This window comes from Chelonia mydas, chromosome 3 (assembly GCF_015237465.2).
Source record: "Chelonia mydas isolate rCheMyd1 chromosome 3, rCheMyd1.pri.v2, whole genome shotgun sequence".
Lineage (NCBI taxonomy): Eukaryota > Metazoa > Chordata > Testudines > Cheloniidae > Chelonia > Chelonia mydas.
Window position 1 is genome coordinate 201217707 of NC_057851.1, and position 19956 is coordinate 201237662.

A 19956-nucleotide genomic window follows, 5' to 3' on the forward strand; every position below is an offset into this window, starting at 1 on the left:
GCGGGGAGAGGAGCTGCTGAGTAGGATGCTGTCCCGGAGCTGGGCTGAGGCATGGGCACCAGTGCTAGGCACAGCGCTTCTGAGCACAGGCCCCGAAGCTGCCCCACTAGTGGCTGGCTGTGTTGCACCCCCAGCCTTTCGGGGTTAGGCTGCCACCTCCCCTCTGGGGCCAGAGAGACCTGCTGCTGCCTCGAGCAGCCGCCAGCCGCCACGAGCACCTTCTCGTTCTCGCTGCCCTTTTCAGCAGCAGGGCCCTGGGGCTGACCCCTCCCAGTGCTGCCAAATGCCTCCAGCCTGGCTGGTCTACCCCTTCGTCGCTCTCCCCGCACCCTCGGCCATGCAGCTAGGTGCTCAGCCCCCTGCTCACCGGCTGAATGCTGACCACACCTGGAGGAAGCGAGCTCAGGGCCAGGATCCTGGGGCCGGACAGCAGCCACCTTCCCCAGCCAGGTTGCGCCCTGCACTGGGAGGGAGGCGGGTACTAACTGTTGGCAGACGAGGACCTCTCCCCCCCACTCCCAGCCTTGAGCAGCTGCACCAGCTGGCAGTGGTTTTCCCTGCTGCGAGGCTTGTGCCACCTGCTTTTCTCTCTCGACTCCTTTCCTTGCCCTCAGCTAGCACCCGGGTCAGGCTCACGCTGCTGCTACCGGGCAGCAGGCCACCACCGGGCAGCAGGCCACCAGCTGCACCCCGCCGGTCCTGGGCCGCGCTCAGCAACCCTTGCTCGGGCCCCTCCGGGCTGGAGCCTTGGCAGCTTGGGGAGTTGGACAGCTGCTGACCCTGGAGCCAGGCCACCGGCCGGGGATGTTCTCCAGCTGCCGCTGCTACGAATACCCAAGCCCGTGGGCCTGGGCCTTACCCGCAGCAACCAGCGTGAGCCGGCCCTGTCACTCACCCGTACAAAGGGCACAAAGGCGCTGCCCCCCCCCTGGGTGCAGAGAGATCCCCATGACCGGCACCAGCAGAGTCCTGCTCACACCAGCTCCAGCCTCCTCGGAGCGTTGCATCCCCAGCCCAGGCGCAGAACAGACACGCAGGACCACGTGCACTGGTAACTCTCCATGAGCGTTGTTTCACTTTCCCCGCAACAGCCTTCTGGAGAGCCCTCCAGCCCTGAGATCTGGACAAACGCCCCCCACCCCGGTGCAGCCTGGCAAATGCGAGAAGCAGAGAGGGACAAGCAGCAGCCGTACAGGCCAGTCTAGCCAGCCACAGAGCCTTACGGAGGCCTCACAGGCAAACCCTGGGGCTTTCCCCTGAAGTGGCCGGCTGGTGGAGCGTCCCATCAGCCGCCCAAGCAGAGCTGTTCAGACAGGAAGATGGAGAAGCGTTCCACGTCCTCGTCCGTCGCCACAGGGCCGGGGGCGCAGTCCAGCCAGCAACGCCAGGCAGTGCCTCAGCCGGTCTTCTTCACCACGTGGATGAAGTAGCAGGGGGTGTAGGCCTGGCCGGGCTGGTAGGGCTGGAAGTCACCCAGGACGCTGTGCTGGCACTGCCCCTGGAAGGCGTTCTTCAGCAGCTCCGTGAAGGCCTCCAGGCAGTGAGGGTAGTAGGAGAGACGGAATTTGCTGGAACACAGGAGAGAGACCACAGTGAGGGGCTGGGGCAGGCGCCTGGGGTGGGGGGGCCTCTGGCCTGTGCCAACGTGACCCTGCCAGGAGCCTGCCGTGAGTGGGGGAGTCGGGCTGGCAGGGATGCAGCCAAGCCGCCCAGGGCTTGTGCTTCTCTTCAGCCTGCAGGAGTCCCCAGCTGGGCAAAGCAGGACAGGCCCCTGCGGCGTGCGCCCTGTGCCCAGACACCTCGTGTGCATGTGGATTGGGGCCCACCCCTGCTCTCGCCACCAGTGACTGTGCCGGCCAGCACATACCTCAGTTCCGTGACTTCCTCTGGCTCCTGGGCTGGGACCTGCAGGGTGTAGTCCAGGGTCACCATATGGGCTTTGTTGTTCACTAGCAGCACGGATGTGGTGATGTCCTTCGTCAGGTCACTCTGGGAGGGGCACAAGGCCAAGAGTTACCTCCTCCCCCTCCCATGTGTCAGCCCCCAGGCACAATGGGGGGAGTTGCCCCAGGTCTGCTGGGGTGGCATTAGCCGCCCCCTGCCTGCTCGTTCTGGGATGGAGCCTGCCCCCCTGGAGCTGTGGTGATGCTCCAACCCCAACACAGCCTGCTCTCCTGGTGTGGTCTGCACAGCACCCAGTGATGCCTCTGGCCGCGGCTACCCCCGAGGGCATGTAGGGGGCTGCTACACTCTCCTTCCTCCGCTCCGTCCTCACCTGTGCCTCCAGTCGGTTCAGGCTCCCCCATTACCTCCCTAAGCCCTGTCCATCATTAGCCAGAGCTGCCCCCTCCTATCAGGCCAGCTGAGGATTCATGCCACCAGGGCACCAGAGCCCATGGCATGGCTGGGGGACTGCCAGAGCCAGGTCGTGGGGCCAGGGAGGACGTGTGGGGTGGCGGGAGGATTCTATCTCCCCATCACTGAGTGCCAGTCAGCTCTCTCCCTATCCTGCAATGGGACAAGACAAACAGAGCAGCCCCCCCCAGTGACCTCCCCCTCCACCAGGGAGGCCTGAAGGGCAGTGACCTTGTAGTAGATGTTCTTGCCAGGGGGGGCGCAGCCCGTGGCCAGGATGTAGTCATAGTTGCGATGGTCGATGACCATGAGGCCGCCTGGTCGCACCATGCTCGCAATGTTCTTAAGGGCCAGTTTATGGTCACTCTGGTCACCTAGGCAAAGGGGCGGGATTCAGCTATCCCCGTCTGCAACACACCAGAGCCCATCCCCCACCCCAGCTGCCCACGGCATCTCGCTCTGTCCTACAGTGGCGCTGACAGAGAGCAGTGGACGTGTAGGGGGCTCCGGGGCCCTGCGGGCCTCAGCTAAGCAATGCTTTACTGGCCACAGCCAGCTAGTCTGCCTCCCCAGGAGCCCCATTTCCTGGCTGGAGATAAGCAGGCCCTAGCACGGCCCACACTGGCCATCCAGAAACGCCCTAGCATAAGAGGGCCCCTGGAGCAGGTACAGCCAGAGGACCAGCCCAGTGCCCTCAGGGCAGGAAGGGGGGGCTAGGGTAGGATGGGGCAGCTGGTGCGCACTGCACAGACAGCTCATATAGGGCCGCTGCAGCACAGTGTAAGTTAGAGCAGCCCCAGAATCCAGGACGCTCCAAGGTGGAGCCGAGCAACCTTCTCTTCTCTCCCTCATTCCTGCACCACACAGGGAGTCGGGACCTTGGTTGTATTCTGGACACGGACTGAGCATGGGCTGGGAGTTCGAATCCTGCTGCCATCCCAGCGTGGACTTGAGCAAGTCTCAGCAACCCCCTGCAGCAGTAAATGGGATGGTGGGCCCGTCTCGCCTGGCAGCTGCCGAGGGCTGGTGCTTTGGAGATGAGAACCCTGCATGCGCACCTGCCCCCGGCCCTCAGGGCTCTGGCTGCAGGGCTGGTCCCCGGAAGCAGACCCCGTTCACCAGGCTCACCTTTGAAATCGGGCAGATGCGCAAAGGAGTTTCCCAGGCAGATGACAGCATCAAACCCGTCTCCAGGCTTCTGCAGGTCCTTGTCCAGGGTGAGCCAGTTGGCCTCCTCAATGACTGCACCACACGAGAGCTGGTTACACACACGCACGCACGCGCGTGCCTTGCCTTCCCTTAGCTAGGAGGCCTTCCCTCCTGCACACAGATCCCCACTCCTCCTGCCTCAGCTCCCATTTCCACTGCATCCCAGAAAGCACTGCCGACCCCCAGCACGCACCACACAGAGCTGTGCTAATTGAATCGCTCGGCTCAGAGAGGCACTGCCATGGCCAAAGACAACAGCCGCAACACTCAGACACTCGCTACCCTGGGGAGGTGGGACGGGGCATCATTCCCATTTCAAAGCCAGGCACAGGGAAGCTAGTGCTGCATCATGCGAGGCGGGCGAACGGGGTGTGATATCGAAGCGTCTTCCTTAATGACTTCAAGGGAAGAGGGGCACGCAGCACGTTGTTACACTTGCTGGTGACCCTATGCCAGGGAAATGTTCCAGTAGGTCCCTGAGAGACAGGGTACCATGAGGGGGGTCTGCCTTGGACATGCAGCTTACAGCACCTAGGGACTGGACGTTGATCCCCCCGGGGCAGGGGAAGCCTGGCAGAGCCGGCAGCAGGCGTTTTAATGCCGGGATGAGCAGCAGCAGGAGTCCAGCGGATTCTGAGCTACCCCTACAGAGGCATCATCACCCCCAGTGCCAGCAGGAAGCTGTTCTGTTCAGCCCCAACCGCGCTCATTGCCAGCCAGAGACAAACCAGGAAGGGTTCAGAGCCTGAGTGGCTCATTTCCAAGGGGAAATCAAAGGCGTGCGTGTAGCATCGGGATAAAAGACAGGACCTGGGGCCTCCCCACCCCAAGGCAATCCAGGGGCAGGCACACTGCTCCGTGGCCAAGTGTGCGCCCCAGGGCACAGTGCCTACCCCACTTGTCAAAGGCCTCTTCCTTCCGCCGGTTCCACCGCTCCTTCAGGGCGTACTTGAGCATCTTGTCACTGGCATCAACGCTGGTCACGCTGAACCCGTCCTCCACCAGCATGATGGAGTCCACCCTGCCGAGGGCAGAAAGGGTGTGACACACACCTGCAGGGCACATGAGCGGGGTGCCTGGGTGCGTGCCAGGGCTGGGGGCATCACACAGATGGCGTGGGATGGGGTATCCCATAAGGCTCCATGGGTGTAGAGGTTCCCCTCAGGCCCTGGGAGGGTTGAAGAAGGGTCTCACATGCACAGAGGGGGGTGTCCCCTCGGTCTCAGGGGTTCATACACACATGGGGTGAGGCTGTACAGGGGGTCTCACACACACAAGGCAGGGGTTTCCACTCACACACAGGATGGAGGTTGTATGGGGGTCTCACACACACATGGGGCAGTAGGGGTTCCTGCATATGTGGGGGGGGTTTTCCCCACACACACCACAGGGATGTATGGGGGGCGCACACAGGGATAGGGCTGTATGGGGAATCTCACACACACAGGGTAGGGAGAGTTCCTGCAAACACACAATGGAGGGAAGGGTTGGTGGGGGGGGAGGGTCACACCTACAGGGTAGGGGAGGGTTCACACACACAGGTAGGGGGTCACACTCATGGGGGGGCTATACAGCGATTTCACACACACATGTTGGGGGTTCCCCCTCTGTAGGGGGCTCTCTCACAGAGAGGGATGGGCGGGTCCCACACACGGGGCAGGGGGGTTAAGGATCTCACTCACAGGGGTGTCTCAGACACAGGGGGCTGTATGGGGATTGCACAGACTGGGGGGGGGTCTCAGACACAGGGGGATCCGACAGACTGGGGGCTGTACGGGGATGTGACACACAGTGGGGGGCTCTACGGGGATGTGACACACAAACACACGGTGGGGCTGTACGAGGATTTCACAGACGGGGGGTCTCAGACACGGGGGGGGCCGTACGGGGTGTCACGCACACACACGGGGGGGCCGTACGGGGTGTCACGCACACACACGGGGGGGGTGTACGGGGTGTCACACACACAGGGGGGTTGTACGGGGTGTCTCTCACACACGGGGGGGCTGTACGGGGTGTCTCACACACGGGGGGGGCTGTATGGGGTGTCACACACACGGGGGGGCTGTACGGGGTGTCTCACACTCACGGGGGGGTGTATGGGGTGTCACACACACAGGGGGGTTGTACGGGGTGTCTCTCACACACGGGGGGGTGTACGGGGTGTCACACACACGGGGGGGCAGTACGGGGTGTCTCTCACACTCACGGGGGGGTGTACGGGGTGTCACACACAGGGGGGGGGCCGTACAGGGTGTCTCACACACGGGGGGGGGCTGTACGGGGTGTCTCTCACACACGGGGGGGCTGTACAGGGTGTCACACACACACGGGGGGGCTGTACGGGGTGTCTCTCACACACGGGGGGGGCTGTACAGGGTGTCACACACACGGGGGGGCTGTACGGGGTGTCTCTCACACACGGGGGGGCTGTATGGGGTGTCACACACACGGGGGGGCTGTACGGGGTGTCTCTCACACACACGGGGGGGCTGTACGGGGTGTCTCTCACACACGGGGGGGCTGTACGGGGTGTCACACACACACGGGGGGGCTGTACGGGGTGTCTCTCACACACGGGGGGGTGTACGGGGTGTCACACACACGGGGGGGCTGTACGGGGTGTCACACACACACGGGGGGGCTGTATGGGGTGTCTCTCACACACACGGGGGGGCTGTACGGGGTGTCTCTCACACACGGGGGGGGTGTACGGGGTGTCACACACACACGGGGGGCTGTACGGGGTGTCTCTCACACACGGGGGGGGCTGTACAGGGTGTCACACACACGGGGGGGGGCTGTACGGGGTGTCTCTCACACACGGGGGGGCTGTACGGGGTGTCTCTCACACACGGGGGGCTGTACGGGGTGTCTCTCACACACGGGGGGGGCTGTACAGGGTGTCACACACACACGGGGGGTTGTACGGGGTGTCTCTCACACACGGGGGGGGCTGTACAGGGTGTCACACACACACGGGGGGGCTGTACGGGGTGTCTCTCACACACGGGGGGGCTGTATGGGGTGTCTCTCACACACGGGGGGGCTGTACGGGGTGTCACACACACGGGGGGGCTGTACGGGGTGTCTCTCACACACGGGGGGCTGTACAGGGTGTCACACACACACGGGGGGGCTGTACAGGGTGTCACACACACACGGGGGGGCTGTACGGGGTGTCTCTCACACACGGGGGGGCTGTATGGGGTGTCTCTCTCACACACACACACACCCCCCCCGGCGGGTGGGCGTTCCGGGCTCCCCGGCCCCGCTCCCCGGCCCTCACCCGGTGCCGCAGGCCACGTCGAGCACGGCGCGGCAGCGGTGGCGGCGGAGCAGCGCCAGCAGCCAGCTGCGGTACTCGGCCGTGCGGCCCCGCGTGTCCCCGATGTAGAGCTGCCAGACGCGCGCCGCCCGCCCGTCCGCGTACTGGTCCGGCAGCCCCTCGGCCGCCACCCCCAGCGAGCGCGTCCGGTAGATGCTGTCCACCATGCCGCCGCCTGCCCGGGCTCTGCCGGGCCCCGCCGGCTCCGGCCCCGGGCCCCGCCCCCGGGCCCCGCCCCAGCTCCCGGCTCCCGCCCCGGGCCCCGCCCCCGCCTGCAGCGGCTCCCCCCGGCCTCCTGCTTTGGAGACCCATTGCAGGGGCCGGGGGGGATTAAGCCAGCAGCCTGCCCAGGGCTCTCCGAGCAGCAGGAGTCCCTCCTGGGCTGGCTCCGGAGCGAACGAGCGATGAAGGACCAAGAAAAGGGAAAGTTCTCACTCCCGGGAGGCCCAGCACTCGGGCTGGAAATTTCCCGGGCCTGGTTTGTGACACGCAGGTGAGCCAAGCTGGGACTGGTCGCAGCTACCCGACCCTGCATGGGCAAGCCTGCACCCCCCTGGCCCCTCGCTGCCGACTTCCTCCAGCTGCTGTTACAGTGCTTACCAGCTCAGTCCAGTCCCTCGCTGTCAGAGACAGGGAGGGCGTGAAGGCAAGTTAATTAACACTCTGCTAGGGAATACAGGGGCACGATTTAGACCTGACAACAGCCAAGGGACTGGGGACAAGTGGAGGGGAATACACACACGGGGGGGGTTGTCCCTATTTGGGACTTTTCTCCCAAAATACCATTTCCCATGGGAAGAGATTTCCATTTCTTGGCCCACTGTAGCAAGGTGTGAAGTGCACACGGGTTACTCCCCTGAGATACAGATCATCAGGGGGAGGGCTAGTCAATTTTGCTTTTCCCTTTTAATTTGCCATTCTTTGTGTTTACAGCTTTCAGCCAACTCAGACTCACACTTCAGAGAGTCCCATTCTGGGACTTCTGGAAACTTCTGTTTGCACATTATCTCCCAGTTGTCCAATTCACATTAGCATTCTTCATTATATTGCATGAGGGGAAGATTTAGCAAGTATCCCACACTGACCCTACAATCAATTTGCTAGATCAGTGTCAATTCGTACACCCAACAGGAAACTAGGAGTCAGATTCCTATACACAATGCTACTGTCCACAGATCTAGAAAGAAGAGGTTTGACTCCAGAAACACAGGATTCTGGCGTCTGACCACTGCACCTCTTCATCCCCATAATTCAGAGTAGGTGTCCCTTTCTGACCTGAAGTTCAGACCTTTGTTCTCTTGACATCACAACTGCAGCTGCCTAATGTTTGAGATAAACATGGATTATGGTTAAATTCCAGCTGGGAAGAGAGAGAAAGAGAAGATGAGATGGGTTAATATACTTAGGAAACAGGACAAACAAACCGTTAACAGACTTGGAGTTTATTTAAAAAATAACTGCAAATAGCACACAAGAGTGAATTCAGGGTGAAACTATGTGACCATTAACCAGATTCACATAGGATCACAGGCCACTATCTACACAAGAGCGTTGGCTATGGAGCCGACAGGGCCCTAGACATTTAAGATACAACTGCTCATCTAAAACCTAGCCCTCTGGGGAGGCAGGGGAAGAAAAATGAGAGGTTAATAAGAGCACCGTAGGGAAGGGCTATCAGCTACTGCTCTGTCACCATGGCTGGGTTCTGTAATCCAGCCCAGCCCGGAGAGGACTAGGACGGTACCATCACCCTCTTTGGCTCAGCACCTCACTGTTCTCAACTGCAAACAGGGCCTGACTGTCCTGTGTCGGGCAGGACATAAAAAAGCTTTGCACCCTCCCTGCCCTGTGCATGCACCAGCTCACTGCTGTGCCCACATATGGAAACCCTGCAGCCTCTCTGAGCTATCTCAATGTTGCCACCGTGTAACAGACGGATTTGGGTCTCTGTCAAAGGCAGGTTCCCTCTGTTCAGCACAGGGGTTTGTATTCCTTGGGGTTTGCTCTGAAGTCAGCTGGATGCTATCTCTGCATCGTTCCTGGGGCAGGCCCAGTTTGCTGCAGTGCTCTTGATAAGGAGTCTTAAGATTCCTGTTCATTTGAGAAACTCTCCCATGCTCCTATTCCAGACCTCTGCATGCAGTCTCTGGACATCTCAATGGCTGCAGTCACTCTGGCTTGGACCTGGGCTTTGTCTCCCCCTCAGTCATTGGGTCATTGAGCTGCACCTGGCAAGGGCCTGCCCTATTGCGCCACACTTACTGGCAGAAAGGCTTCAGCTGCAATTACGCAAACAACTACGTGGACCCAGGAACAACAGCAGCAGAGCAGAACTGGTCGATCACCCCTGCTAAGCAGCAGTCAGGGAAGAACACTAGACTTCTGCTGTATCTTGGCCAAAGCAGCAAACACTCCTCCCAGTGCAAAGCACTAGGGGAATCAAACACAATGTGCAAACAAACACCAGGAGCCTCACCTTGGGCTCAGCAACCTCACCTGGAACTGGGCTCAAGGCCAGACAAGTACCTAGAACACAGGGGTGAAAGGCTTGGGTCAAAAACAAAGCAATAAGCCAGGATCTGTGGAAGAGCTGGAGTCTCTTGTTAGGATATTCCAGCAGCAGCTTTACTGGAGGGTTGTATCTACTGAAGGCCCACAGAGCATTTTCTTCTGATCTCTCTGCTTCTCACTGCGTGGGTGCTGCACTTCACTGTCTTACATTGCCACGGAGTGGGAGAAGAGCTGGGAAATGTAGAGGCAAGGGTTGCTTTGCAGCATCTCACTGCTGTGTACATGCCGGGGTCTGTATGGCATACCCAGCCCCTCTCGCTGTGCTGGAGGAATGGTGCTGGAGATCTGGGAGGTGCTCCTGTCTCCAAGGAGCTGTTTACACTCAGGACAGATTCCAGTGGGGTTAGGAGCCCTCATGTTGACAGCCCGCTGGTGTTTTTAACACTGTCACATAATGCCCTGTCTAAGCCTGCTCAGAAAGTCTAATCAAGGCCACTGGCAGCCTGGGGCCCATCTCCAGGAGGGCTCTAGCCTCTGCTAACACTTCCAGAGTTGAAGTCGGTGCTGGAAGCGTCTAGTGTAGGCACGGTAGGGGCAGCATTAGCAGGTGCTGTGCTGCTGGCATAGCAGCTGTCCCAGTAGGTGGAAGGCAGAGGTTCTGGCATTGCAGAGCTCATTACTACCTGTAAAGGAGGACTGTATGGGGAAGAGAGAAGGACAAAGGTGATCAGAGGATAACCTTCCAGAAGAGCAAGGGCTGGAGGCCATGAGGCTCTTAGCTGCTTCAGGCCAGTTTCGCTAACTGGAATGCCAAAAATGCCAAGTCCCTTGCTTGCGGTAACAGATTCCAACGTATAGTTGCGGCAACTCCAGCAGTTACAATAGAACAAAACTGAAAGGACAAAAACTTGTCACGCCAGATAGTCTCACTCATTCCTCTCCGTCACCCATGCCCAGTCGTACCGACCCACCCCCACTCCCACTGAAGTCACTCGATTGCATTACAGGATTACTCCATAGCAGGAAGTGGTGTAAAACTGCCTTGCTTAAAAATAATTCTAAGCTTCCTTCCAATTGTGCCTCTTGGGCTGCGTCTAAATGGCAGGGCCAACCCCCTACATTCAGAACCCAGGGTCTAGCCCCCAACAGCCCCATAAGAATTTATTTATTTATTTAAACCACACATTTGGGGTTTTCTCTGACTTCTGAGCCTTTTAGGCAACACTCTGGTGACACTTTCAAGCTGTCCCCTGTAGCCATGAGGGCTAGAAACAGCTTCATTCTAAAGCTGAGATTCTCTCATAATCCCATGACGCCACGAGCAGAGGTTGTAAAAAAAACCAAAAAAAAACAAAACAAAACCAAACACACACACACCAAATACCAGGAGACCTGTGATAAAGTGGCAAGAGTTGGAAGTGCTGGTGCCTGGAGTATGGTGCCCTGCCTGGGGAACCAACAGTCGCTCACTAGCCTGAAAAGCAAGGTAAGACCGATGAGTCTCTCACTACCTAGGAATATTCCATGACACATGATGGAGCTGGTGAGACGAAAGAGCACTCAGGAACATACCTAATTCTAGCAGAGCAGCCACCTCAGTGCACTGACGTCGGACTCACTGAGCTGCAGTGCCGAGATCACAGTCAGCCTGGCTGGACCGGACCAGACCTAACCCCACTCCCAGGCTGGGGTCCCCACGTGCTTTGATGAGTGTTAGAGCTGATGGGAGGCTCTTGGGCACGTGCAAGAGGGACAAAGACTGCATTCAGAGTTATCCGGGTGTCACTGCAGGCCGTAGTGGGTCTTGCTCCCGCACCCCACGGGGAGAGTGTTAATATCTACTGGCACTTGAAGAGAAACCACCAACAGGTAGCAAAGAACTGCATGAAATACAAGTGATCCTCTCCTTGCAAAGCAAGGAGCTGCTGTCCACAGTGCAGCAGGGAGAGTGAAAGCTACTACAGGGAGCACACGCTAGACCAAATGAAACAGGACATTAGCAGAGGGGGGAAGGGTCCTCTCTGCAGCAACAGCAGGAGCCACAGGCTTCCAGGAAGCTGGAGTGGTTGCTCCTGAGTGGAATGGTATTACGGGAGTGGGGTGGGCAGCAAGCTTGCAGAGCAGGAGGATAACTCATTGTGGGACCCCAGCATGCTCAGTGGGACTGCCTGGCGTAGGGGAGGGCAGGACTGGGCCCAGCCTTTGTGGAACAGACCATGTGTCCAAACCCACCAGGCTGGCCACGCAGAAGCCACTCTCCTTCCAAGCCACTGCCAAGTTCCCTGCCCCACGGGCAGCTGTAGACAAAAGCCAGAGGCTCCTCCGTGAGCAAACCAGCCTCCTTTCTCCCACTTCCATACCCGCTCAAACACAATCACGCTGGGCAAGAGGCGGCAGGTCTCTCCCGCTGAAGGCAGGATCTGTATTGTCTAGGGAGTACTAAGGGGAGTTTAACAAGCTCCACGTACTCAGAAGCATCTCCTGTCCGGCCCAGCTGCCCTGCATGTGCAGGGGTCTCTGCCAGCTGCTGTGATCCATGTGGCACCACTGCTCATGGTAATGCTGACTAGCTACGGCGTGACTGGCTGAGATCTCCACCCAGCAGGAACAGGCTGCTGCCCTTGGAGCAATAAGTTGGAAGAGTTCTCATTTATTTCCCTTCAGTAAATAAGGGGTCACCATCTTGTGAGGCAACTGGCTGTTGCAATGCCCAGAGCGCATCCAATATCCCACCTGTCCAGAGTGTCCGCTGTCCCTACCATGGGCTGCAAATTGGCATGCGGAGTCCAAGAGACTACAGCTCGTCAGCTGGGCTGTGCGCAAGGGGAGCCTTTGGCTGGATATCCCCCTCCTCCTCAGGGCTCCTTTCAGCACTTGGGGCCAGGTGGCTTTTTGCTTCCTCAACCTTCTCTTTGTTTTTCTTTTTCTTCTCTGCTGCCTTCTTGTTCTTGCCATCCTTTTTCTTTGTCTTATTCTCCCCTGTGGTCGCTACATCTCCCTTCTTGCTGGTCCACTGCTCTGCCAGGCAGCCTGCAGGGATGACATCATGGAGAAAAGGGAGCAGTGAGGCGGTCAGGTTTCCTCTCCCCACCCCACGCCCCCTTCCTGCTCACACTGAGAGACGGCATTTCAATGCTCCTCTGGAGCACGTGTGCTGTCTCAGCAAATACAAGGGGACATTGGCCTCCAAGCAGAGGTCAAACTCACTTGTGTCTTTCCCTTTCAGCACATGGTTCGCACAGAGAAACTGAGCCAGGTCTTCCTTCTGGTGATGCCTGTACCAGTCCTCGATCACGTCTTCGAATTCCTCCACCAGCACATCACACTAGTGCAGAGAGAAAGCACAGTCCAGCACCAGGAGACCTTCCCTACTAACCCCACTCCCAGGGCCCCTCCCAACGTGGGGAGCAAGCGCAGCTCCAGGACGAGCTTGCCAAAGAGGGGCAGCTCATACTCTGCAGTGAACTCTTGGAGTACGATACCCACACCCAGCCTGAGCCAGTCTTCCCAGATCTCCCAGCCATTACTGCCCTCCGCGCTAGTGCCCCCAGTGACATTGTGCTACCGCACGGGCAGTACCTGCTTCTTGAGGTCAGCCACTTCAGCAGAGGTCTCGTTCCACAGCTCATAGGGGATGTCCATCACCACTTTCACCCCCTTGTGTACCAGGTTGTGCAGGGTTTCAAACGTCTCCGACATTCCCTAAGGAGACACAGTAATGCAAGTGACCCCACCTTCGGGAAGAGGCAGAATCCCAGCTCCACACGCACGACGCTTGTACTCAGGGAGAGAGGGGAACTCTCATACAGCTCCCCTACATGGGAGCCAGCTCAGAGCCCTGCAGAAGAGGGGGTGCAGCACCAGGAGTCATGGCACCAGTGTAGCATGAAGGGAGAAGCCTCAGGGGCAAGTGGCTGAGCAGCCTGCTCACTTCTCAGGAGGGTGCGAAAGCCTGGCCTTATCTGCTGCCCCCCGCACATCCCTCTGTATGGCATCCAGCAGCTCCAGCTGGACTGGGACCCCAACACGCTTGTTGCTTGACAGACAGTCCCGGCCATGAAGAACATGCCATCAAAGATGACCAGCCTGAGGAGGAGGAGGGCAGGGGGAAGGCTATGACACTTGTTCGAAGTTTGTGCTTCCATGACTGAATGAACATGGACTTTCCTCATCTGCCCCTTAGGCACCGAACACGGTGGCGGATTCCTTGTCAGCATCCTGGCGCGAGTGGTTCTACATGCAGGATTTGAAAGAGGAGAGGGCAGTGGCTGTCTGGTTCAGTTTGGGGAGGCCATTCTATGCACGAGGAGCAGACAAGCCAGAGGAAGAGGCTGCATCCCTGGTGAAGTGGAGGTAGGAGGGGCAGAGCTGGGGAGGGCCTAAAGGGTCAAGCAGTTTGTTCTTGGTGTGGAGTCAGGGGAGGGACTCATAGGAGGGTGACAGTGTGAGCGATGGCCAGGGAAGATGGTCCTAGCAGCCCTGTTTCAAATGGCTGGTGCAATGCGGGTAGCAAGGAGGATGCAGTCCATGGCAGCACATGATGAGGCTTGGCTGTCCGAACAGGCAGAAAAGGCTGGATTCCAGCAGCGTTCCAGAGGAAGCAGTGGCAGGACTCAGATGTGGCCTGGATGTGAGCGGAGAGGGAGAGGGGAACGCTAAAGGGACAGGCCTGACTGTAAACGGCTAAAGTCACAGTGGGGACTGACTCTAGGGCATAGCAGTACCACAGTCCTTTGGAAAGGGAAGCCTTGCTTTCCCATTACTAAAGCCTCAGCTCATTCTCTGGACTGATATAGTCTCTACAGAACCCTGCCTCTTCCATCACAGGCATGATCCCTGGGCCCAGCCCTGAGACTGCAAAGTGTCTTTATGAAAGGCAAACTCAACCAAACCCAAAGGGTTCTCTGGGACGCTCTGCCCCCTTGTGCACAGACCTTGCAAGAGTCACGGTTTCACAGCTTTCCCTGCCACGCTGATAGCGGATCACACTGTTTCCCTTGAAACCCTGGCAGGTGCAAAGCCACAACGCAAACACACAAGGGGCAGTCAAAAGGATGGGACTATCCTTAGCTTTAACATTACTGGAGCAGCACGTTTACCTGGGCAGCTAGCGATCTCGACCTACACTTTTAAAATGGAATTGTTAATCCGTACATGATCCCAAACCACAGGCGGAAGAAGCCACTCAGTACAAACCCATTACACTAAGAGGCTTCCTGAGCACCTCCCCACTCCACCCATGAGAACAGGTCTGCTACACCTCCCCACCAGGATTCTTGGTTGCATGCAACCCACCAGCAAGGCCATGGAGAGAAGGTTACACTAACAAGTTGAGGGAGGGAGAGAGGCTACTTCTATACCTGGGAAGTCTGTTTTGCAGATGCAGACCAAGGACACAAACATGGATGCTCTTGGCAAGGCAAGGCCTAGGGGCATCTGACTAAAGCTCCAGTGAAAGGGAACAAGCAACAGTACAAACCTTTGCAAACCTGTTACTGCCAGTTCTCTCTTTGTGCAGGTTATAATCCAACAGCCTCTTGCAGATGGTCTCTGTCACCTCGATCAGTCGGATATCCCTGCCCAGAGGAGAAGTTGGTGAAACGGGGAAGGATTTAGTACCGCTCCCCGAGAAAGGCTACAGTCCATTAACAGGGCTAGAAAAATTCTAGTTCGAGGACTAAGCCCACTGGCTAGAGATGGGCACAAGATGAAGGGGCTGGGGCAATGGCTAGTCTCTGCAGCTGCTGGGATTTCCACCAGCTTGCTGACCCTGGGCCAGCTTAGAGGCCCCACCTTTCAAAAGGTATCAGCCTCTTGAGGATAGGTGTCTAATCAACTGGAACTCCACTGCCTGCCTCCCTCCCTCCAAGTGCCAGAAGGGAAAAGATGCCGCCTCTTACCTCCACAGCCCCTGGCTACTGTAAAGGGGTGGGGGCTCCACCCCTGGGCTCCCCCTACCTCCACCTGGCTATTGAAAGAGGGATGGGCTCCTCCATCACAGCTTCCTGGCAACTGCAAGGGGTCTACACTACTTCACTCCTCTCCTCGAGACTCCTGGCTACTGCAAGGGAGGTGCGGGGAGAAGGTGTGTCTGCTGCATAACCCCCATCACAGCCTTCACTTTCTGGTCCATATCCCATGTTGCTAGCGCCAGCCTTTACTCCTGCCCAGAGCTTTGCCAAGCAGCAGCAGAACGGAACTAACATTAGAAGGGGCATTTTTGCCGTCAAAGGTCTGAATAGTAGCTGTGAAACCACCACTGTCTCATCCAGTGCACGGGAAAGTTCTGAGCAACAGGCTGGAGCTGCCTGCTGTAGACTCAAGCAATTCATGTTTGGCAGATCATCTTTGCAATCTTGAGGGCTCAAACTTAATGTACGCCCCTAATCTTATACTCTAGGTACCAGACACAAATTAAAGGGCCCCATCAACTTACAATATCTCACTGGTGCCTGAAGTTGTTTACCCACTATTGTTATTTGTAAAACCTGTAACCAGGGCAAATGAAAAGTGTTTCCTTTGTGTGCAGCACACACCATGTGTACACAGCAGCCTTACTGTTTCACCATAGCCAGTTTCTTCTCTTTGTATCTGTATTTCCTCATAATGGCCAGGGAGAAAAACATTTAAAGAGAAGAGTGCAGTTGTAAAACCATCAGAAGTAGGCAAGGGGGATTCAGGGTCTGTCTGTACAGCAGCTGGAAATGTAATGTCAAGCTCGATAGCTCTGATTGAGCTAGCATACTAAAAATAGAAGTGTAGCCATGATGGCACCGGCAGGCTAGCTGCCCCGAGTACACACCTAGGGTCTCGGACAGGATCATCTTTGAGGCAGCTGTTTTTAGCACGCTAGCTTGATCAGAGTTAGCTCCAATGCAGACATACTTCAGGGGCAGGTAACGTCCCTGGAGTTCTTAAAGTGACTAGATTTCGAGCTAACTGTGTCTTGAAAAACAATTACATTCAATTAAAAAATGAATACCTTCCCACACTAATTGAACTGCCTCCTCCAACAGGAATATAAGCTGCCGAGTGATCCTGAAGCAACGACTGCCCACATTGGACAAACCCGGTCCATTTATCAGCACCCCCACCCCCTCCGAGACAGGTGGGTTTTGCAGCATGACTGGAAGTTCACAAAGCCAGGCTGTGGGGAAGCTATTTCCAAAGTCAACAGGTCCTCAGAGAACATCCTTTGAAGAGCCTCTTCCCCATTTACACTTCAAGGGCTCCATGTCTGCTGATTGTGGCACAACAAGGTCACAGAGGGTGAGACAGGTGGCCCACGTCATTCAGGGCTCTGTAGGTTAGAGTCATTACTTTGAACCACACCCAGAAACATACTGCCAGCCAGTACAGATCCCTGAGCAGCAGCGTAGTGGGTTCCCTGTGCACAACACCTAAGAAGCAGGCAGATATCTTGTTTAAGCCTCAACTCAAACTGTCTCTGTGCACAGCCCCAAGAGGAGCTAACTGCCTTGACAAAAATTGAGATTAACAGCAATGATGACTGGCACCGCCCTACCTCTGATAGAAGAGGGTCCATGAAAGGCTCTCTTTCCTTCTCAACTGTGAGGGATAGAAAACTTGAAAAAGTGAACTGAATGTAACTGGTGCAGTGAGGTTTGCCCAAGTGGGCAGAGTCTGAAGCAGGTCTAAGGGAGCACACCACTGATCTCACGGTGACATGTTAACTCTGGAGTTGAATGACAATTATTTAAATTCCAACTTAGGCTACTACTTCATCCCTGACCACTATAGCAGAAAAATCCAGCTAATATGGTTATCCTACAATCCCAAAGGTGCCCAAAGCCACAATTGTCCCCTCCTCAGCTTACAGAAACCCCACTTTTGTACGACAGTTTCTACAATGCAGATATCTGAGGCACACTGACAACTGAGTATGTTGGGAGAGCACAAGATAAATGGAATTTAGCAGCAGTGACCCAAGCTCATTGGACTGATACATGTATTAAAAATTAATTAAAAACCTACTTTCAAAATGTAAATGAAGCTGCCACAGAATTGTCAGAGTGCTGCAGAAAGCTAGCAGCAGAATCTCCGTCCAGCTTGCTGCAGGTGACAGAGGTCCCGAGTTAGGACTGGGCAGCACGACTACGCTCAAACCACCCCCCGTGACTTCGCTTTGGATCTGCAATTCTTGGTAACTAGTGGAGCGGTACCACTGCATCAAACCCTGCTAGGGACTCAACATCCATCATATCTTGCCAACACGAATAACTCTGGAGAAGGGATAAGCAACCTTTGCCCCCAAGTGTGGTAGGTGGCCAGGTCACCCCCTGCTTGTGAGTGCTCTTTGTGGAGGTATTTATTAATCCAGAGGAGCAGCAAAGAGGGCCACTGAGCGGATGTCACTGATTGATTCACTTACGATTGCGTGTACTTGATTCCAGACCCCTTTCCGCCCAAAAAGCCATACTGTGTGTCAATCACCTCCTTTGTCTTCCCGGTTTCCTCAAAGGCAGATTTCAGTTCTACTGCCACATACTTGCACACTGGAGAAGAGAAGCAGGTTAGTGGGTGCACTGAACTGTACTGCCCTGCTAAGGGTTTTGCCTGCTTTAGGTATGAGTAGGCCATTTCCAGCAAGCAGGGCTATTTTAAAAGCAGATGCTTGGAGTTAAGTATGACTAACTAAAGGGTCCTCGTGGAGCTTGTTTTCAGGGAACACACGCTATAATTATTTACTAGAAAAGACAACACACAAAACCAGACATCCCAGCTACTGTATTTGGGAGAGGGAGTTTTTATTCCAGAGTTTTTTGGTTGAGAAATTAGTGAACTATTGTGCAACTGCTAACCAAGAGACACTCAAGTCAGTGGGGGCACCAGAACTGCTGCATCACCCAGAGCAAGCAGTTCACCCATCTCTAGATATTTCACATCACATCCTCCACTGCTTCCCCCCCCTCCCCAATCACCATACATACTTTGGCCTGCTTCTCTCCCGCACCCTTACCCCCCAGAATCTATTATTCCTATTTGTGCCTCTTCTCAATCACCAGCAGAGGCATGGGATTTTTTCAATAGTTAGGTCTCTCCTTTACTTTCTTGCTTAAATGCCTTGCATGGTAGAACACTCCCCCCCCCCCCCCCCCCCCCCCCCCGCCCCACATCTGACAATGTGAGCTATGACCACTGGAGCAAGAAGTAGCAGTTCCCTTTTCTCACTGGGCCTTCTCCCCACCCACCACAGGAAACATGCCTCTATGAGCCACAGTGAGAGAAACTTGGAGAAAGCACCAGAAGCCACAACTGTCAGCATGGAAACTGCTGTCCTTTCCTCCAGGGCTGCCTGGGATACCATGGACCTCTTCACCCTATCAGATTGCTTGTCCTGCCTCTACAGCATCCACATGGGTCCATTATCCGTGCTCTGCTACCTCCTATCACTTGCCCTGCCTCCCCCAGCCCCACCCTTAGCCTCCTCCTGAGCACCCCACCCCTCAGCCCCCCTGACCTCCCCCAGATCCCTCAGTGCCCCTCAGCACCCCACCCCCTCAACCCCCTGCCAGATCCCTCAGTGTCCCCGACTTCTCCCACCCTCCTTCCCTGACCTCCCCCAGACCCCTCAGTGCCCCTCAGCCCCCCCCACCCTCCTCCCCCTCAGCACCACACCCCTAAGCCCCCTCCCAGATCCCTCCGTGCCCGACTTCCCCCACCCCCAGCCCCCTGACCTCCCCCAGACCCCTCAGTGCCCCACTCTCCTCCTCCCCCTCAACCCCCTCCCAGATCCCTCAGTGCCCCTGACCTCCTCCACCTCCCAGATCTCCCAACCTCCTCCACCCCCGCCGTCAGTACCCCACCCCTCCCAGACCCCTCCGTGCCCCTCAGCCGCCCCCCCTCCTCCCCCTCAGCACCACACCCCTAAGCCCCTCCCAGACCCCTCAGTGCCCGCGACTTCCCCCACCCTCAGCCCCCTGACCTCCCCCAGATCCCCCAACTTCCCGCACAACTGCCGTCAGCGCCCCACCCCCTCAGCGCCCCCGACCTCCCCCGGGCCCCCAGCCTCCTTCCACCCACCCCCCGCCGGTCTCTCACCCTCGCACTTGCTGGGCAGCCGGACCCACTCGGTGTCCTCGGCGGCGGCCCCGGCGGCCGGGGCCGGGCTCAGCAGCAGCGGGAGCAGCAGCAGGCAGGCGGCGGGGCCCGGCTCGGCCATGGCGGGGGGGCAGCGGCGCTGGGGGAGCCCCACGAGGGGCGCGCGCGCGCGCTTTAGGCAAGCGGCCCCTCCACACTCACTTCCGCGAACGTTCCTTTCTTCCCCCCCCCCCCATAGCGTCACTATAACGACAGCAGCGCGCCCAATCACAGCACCGAGCGTATCAAAGTCCGGCCAATGGCCAGCCGAGGAGCGACCACCCCGGGTTCGGCCAGCCAATGGGGGAGGCAGGAAGCTCGGCCGCCAGCTCAACCAATGAGGAGGCTTCTAACTGCTTCGGCGTCTCTGTCTCCAGGAGCGGCGGGAATCAGAGCGTCGCGGTCTCCTCAGAGCTGCGGACTGGGGTCCGCGCCGGGGCGGGGCGACTTCC

The 19956-nt window shown here is 57.4% G+C and overlaps 2 protein-coding genes across 3 annotated transcripts; both read right to left on the reverse strand.

Annotated features, from left to right (window-relative positions):
• Positions 1-1046: 1046 nt before the first annotated feature.
• On the reverse strand, positions 1047-7108 carry GNMT (glycine N-methyltransferase). The gene is made up of 6 exons (XM_037896304.2): positions 6854-7108; positions 4458-4585; positions 3484-3597; positions 2587-2729; positions 1868-1989; positions 1047-1568 (listed from the first exon to the last, which is right to left on the reverse strand). The coding sequence occupies exons 1-6, from the start codon at positions 7057-7059 to the stop codon at positions 1397-1399; spliced, it is 885 nt and encodes a 294-aa protein (XP_037752232.1). The 5' UTR covers positions 7060-7108; the 3' UTR covers positions 1047-1396.
• A 1210-nt stretch (positions 7109-8318) lies between these two features.
• Positions 8319-19922, reverse strand: CNPY3 (canopy FGF signaling regulator 3). Of its 2 annotated transcripts, XR_005224970.2 has the most exons (7): positions 19466-19922; positions 17796-17919; positions 14883-14979; positions 12983-13105; positions 12611-12728; positions 12137-12433; positions 8319-10099 (listed from the first exon to the last, which is right to left on the reverse strand). XR_005224970.2 is itself a non-coding variant. In XM_037896305.2 (6 exons), the coding sequence occupies exons 1-6, from the start codon at positions 19584-19586 to the stop codon at positions 12198-12200; spliced, it is 819 nt and encodes a 272-aa protein (XP_037752233.1). In that variant the 5' UTR covers positions 19587-19812; the 3' UTR covers positions 8319-12197. The 2 variants fall into 2 exon arrangements, 1 of the variants encoding a protein (XP_037752233.1); XM_037896305.2 differs by having other exon boundaries at positions 8319-12433; positions 19466-19812.
• Positions 19923-19956: the final 34 nt, after the last annotated feature.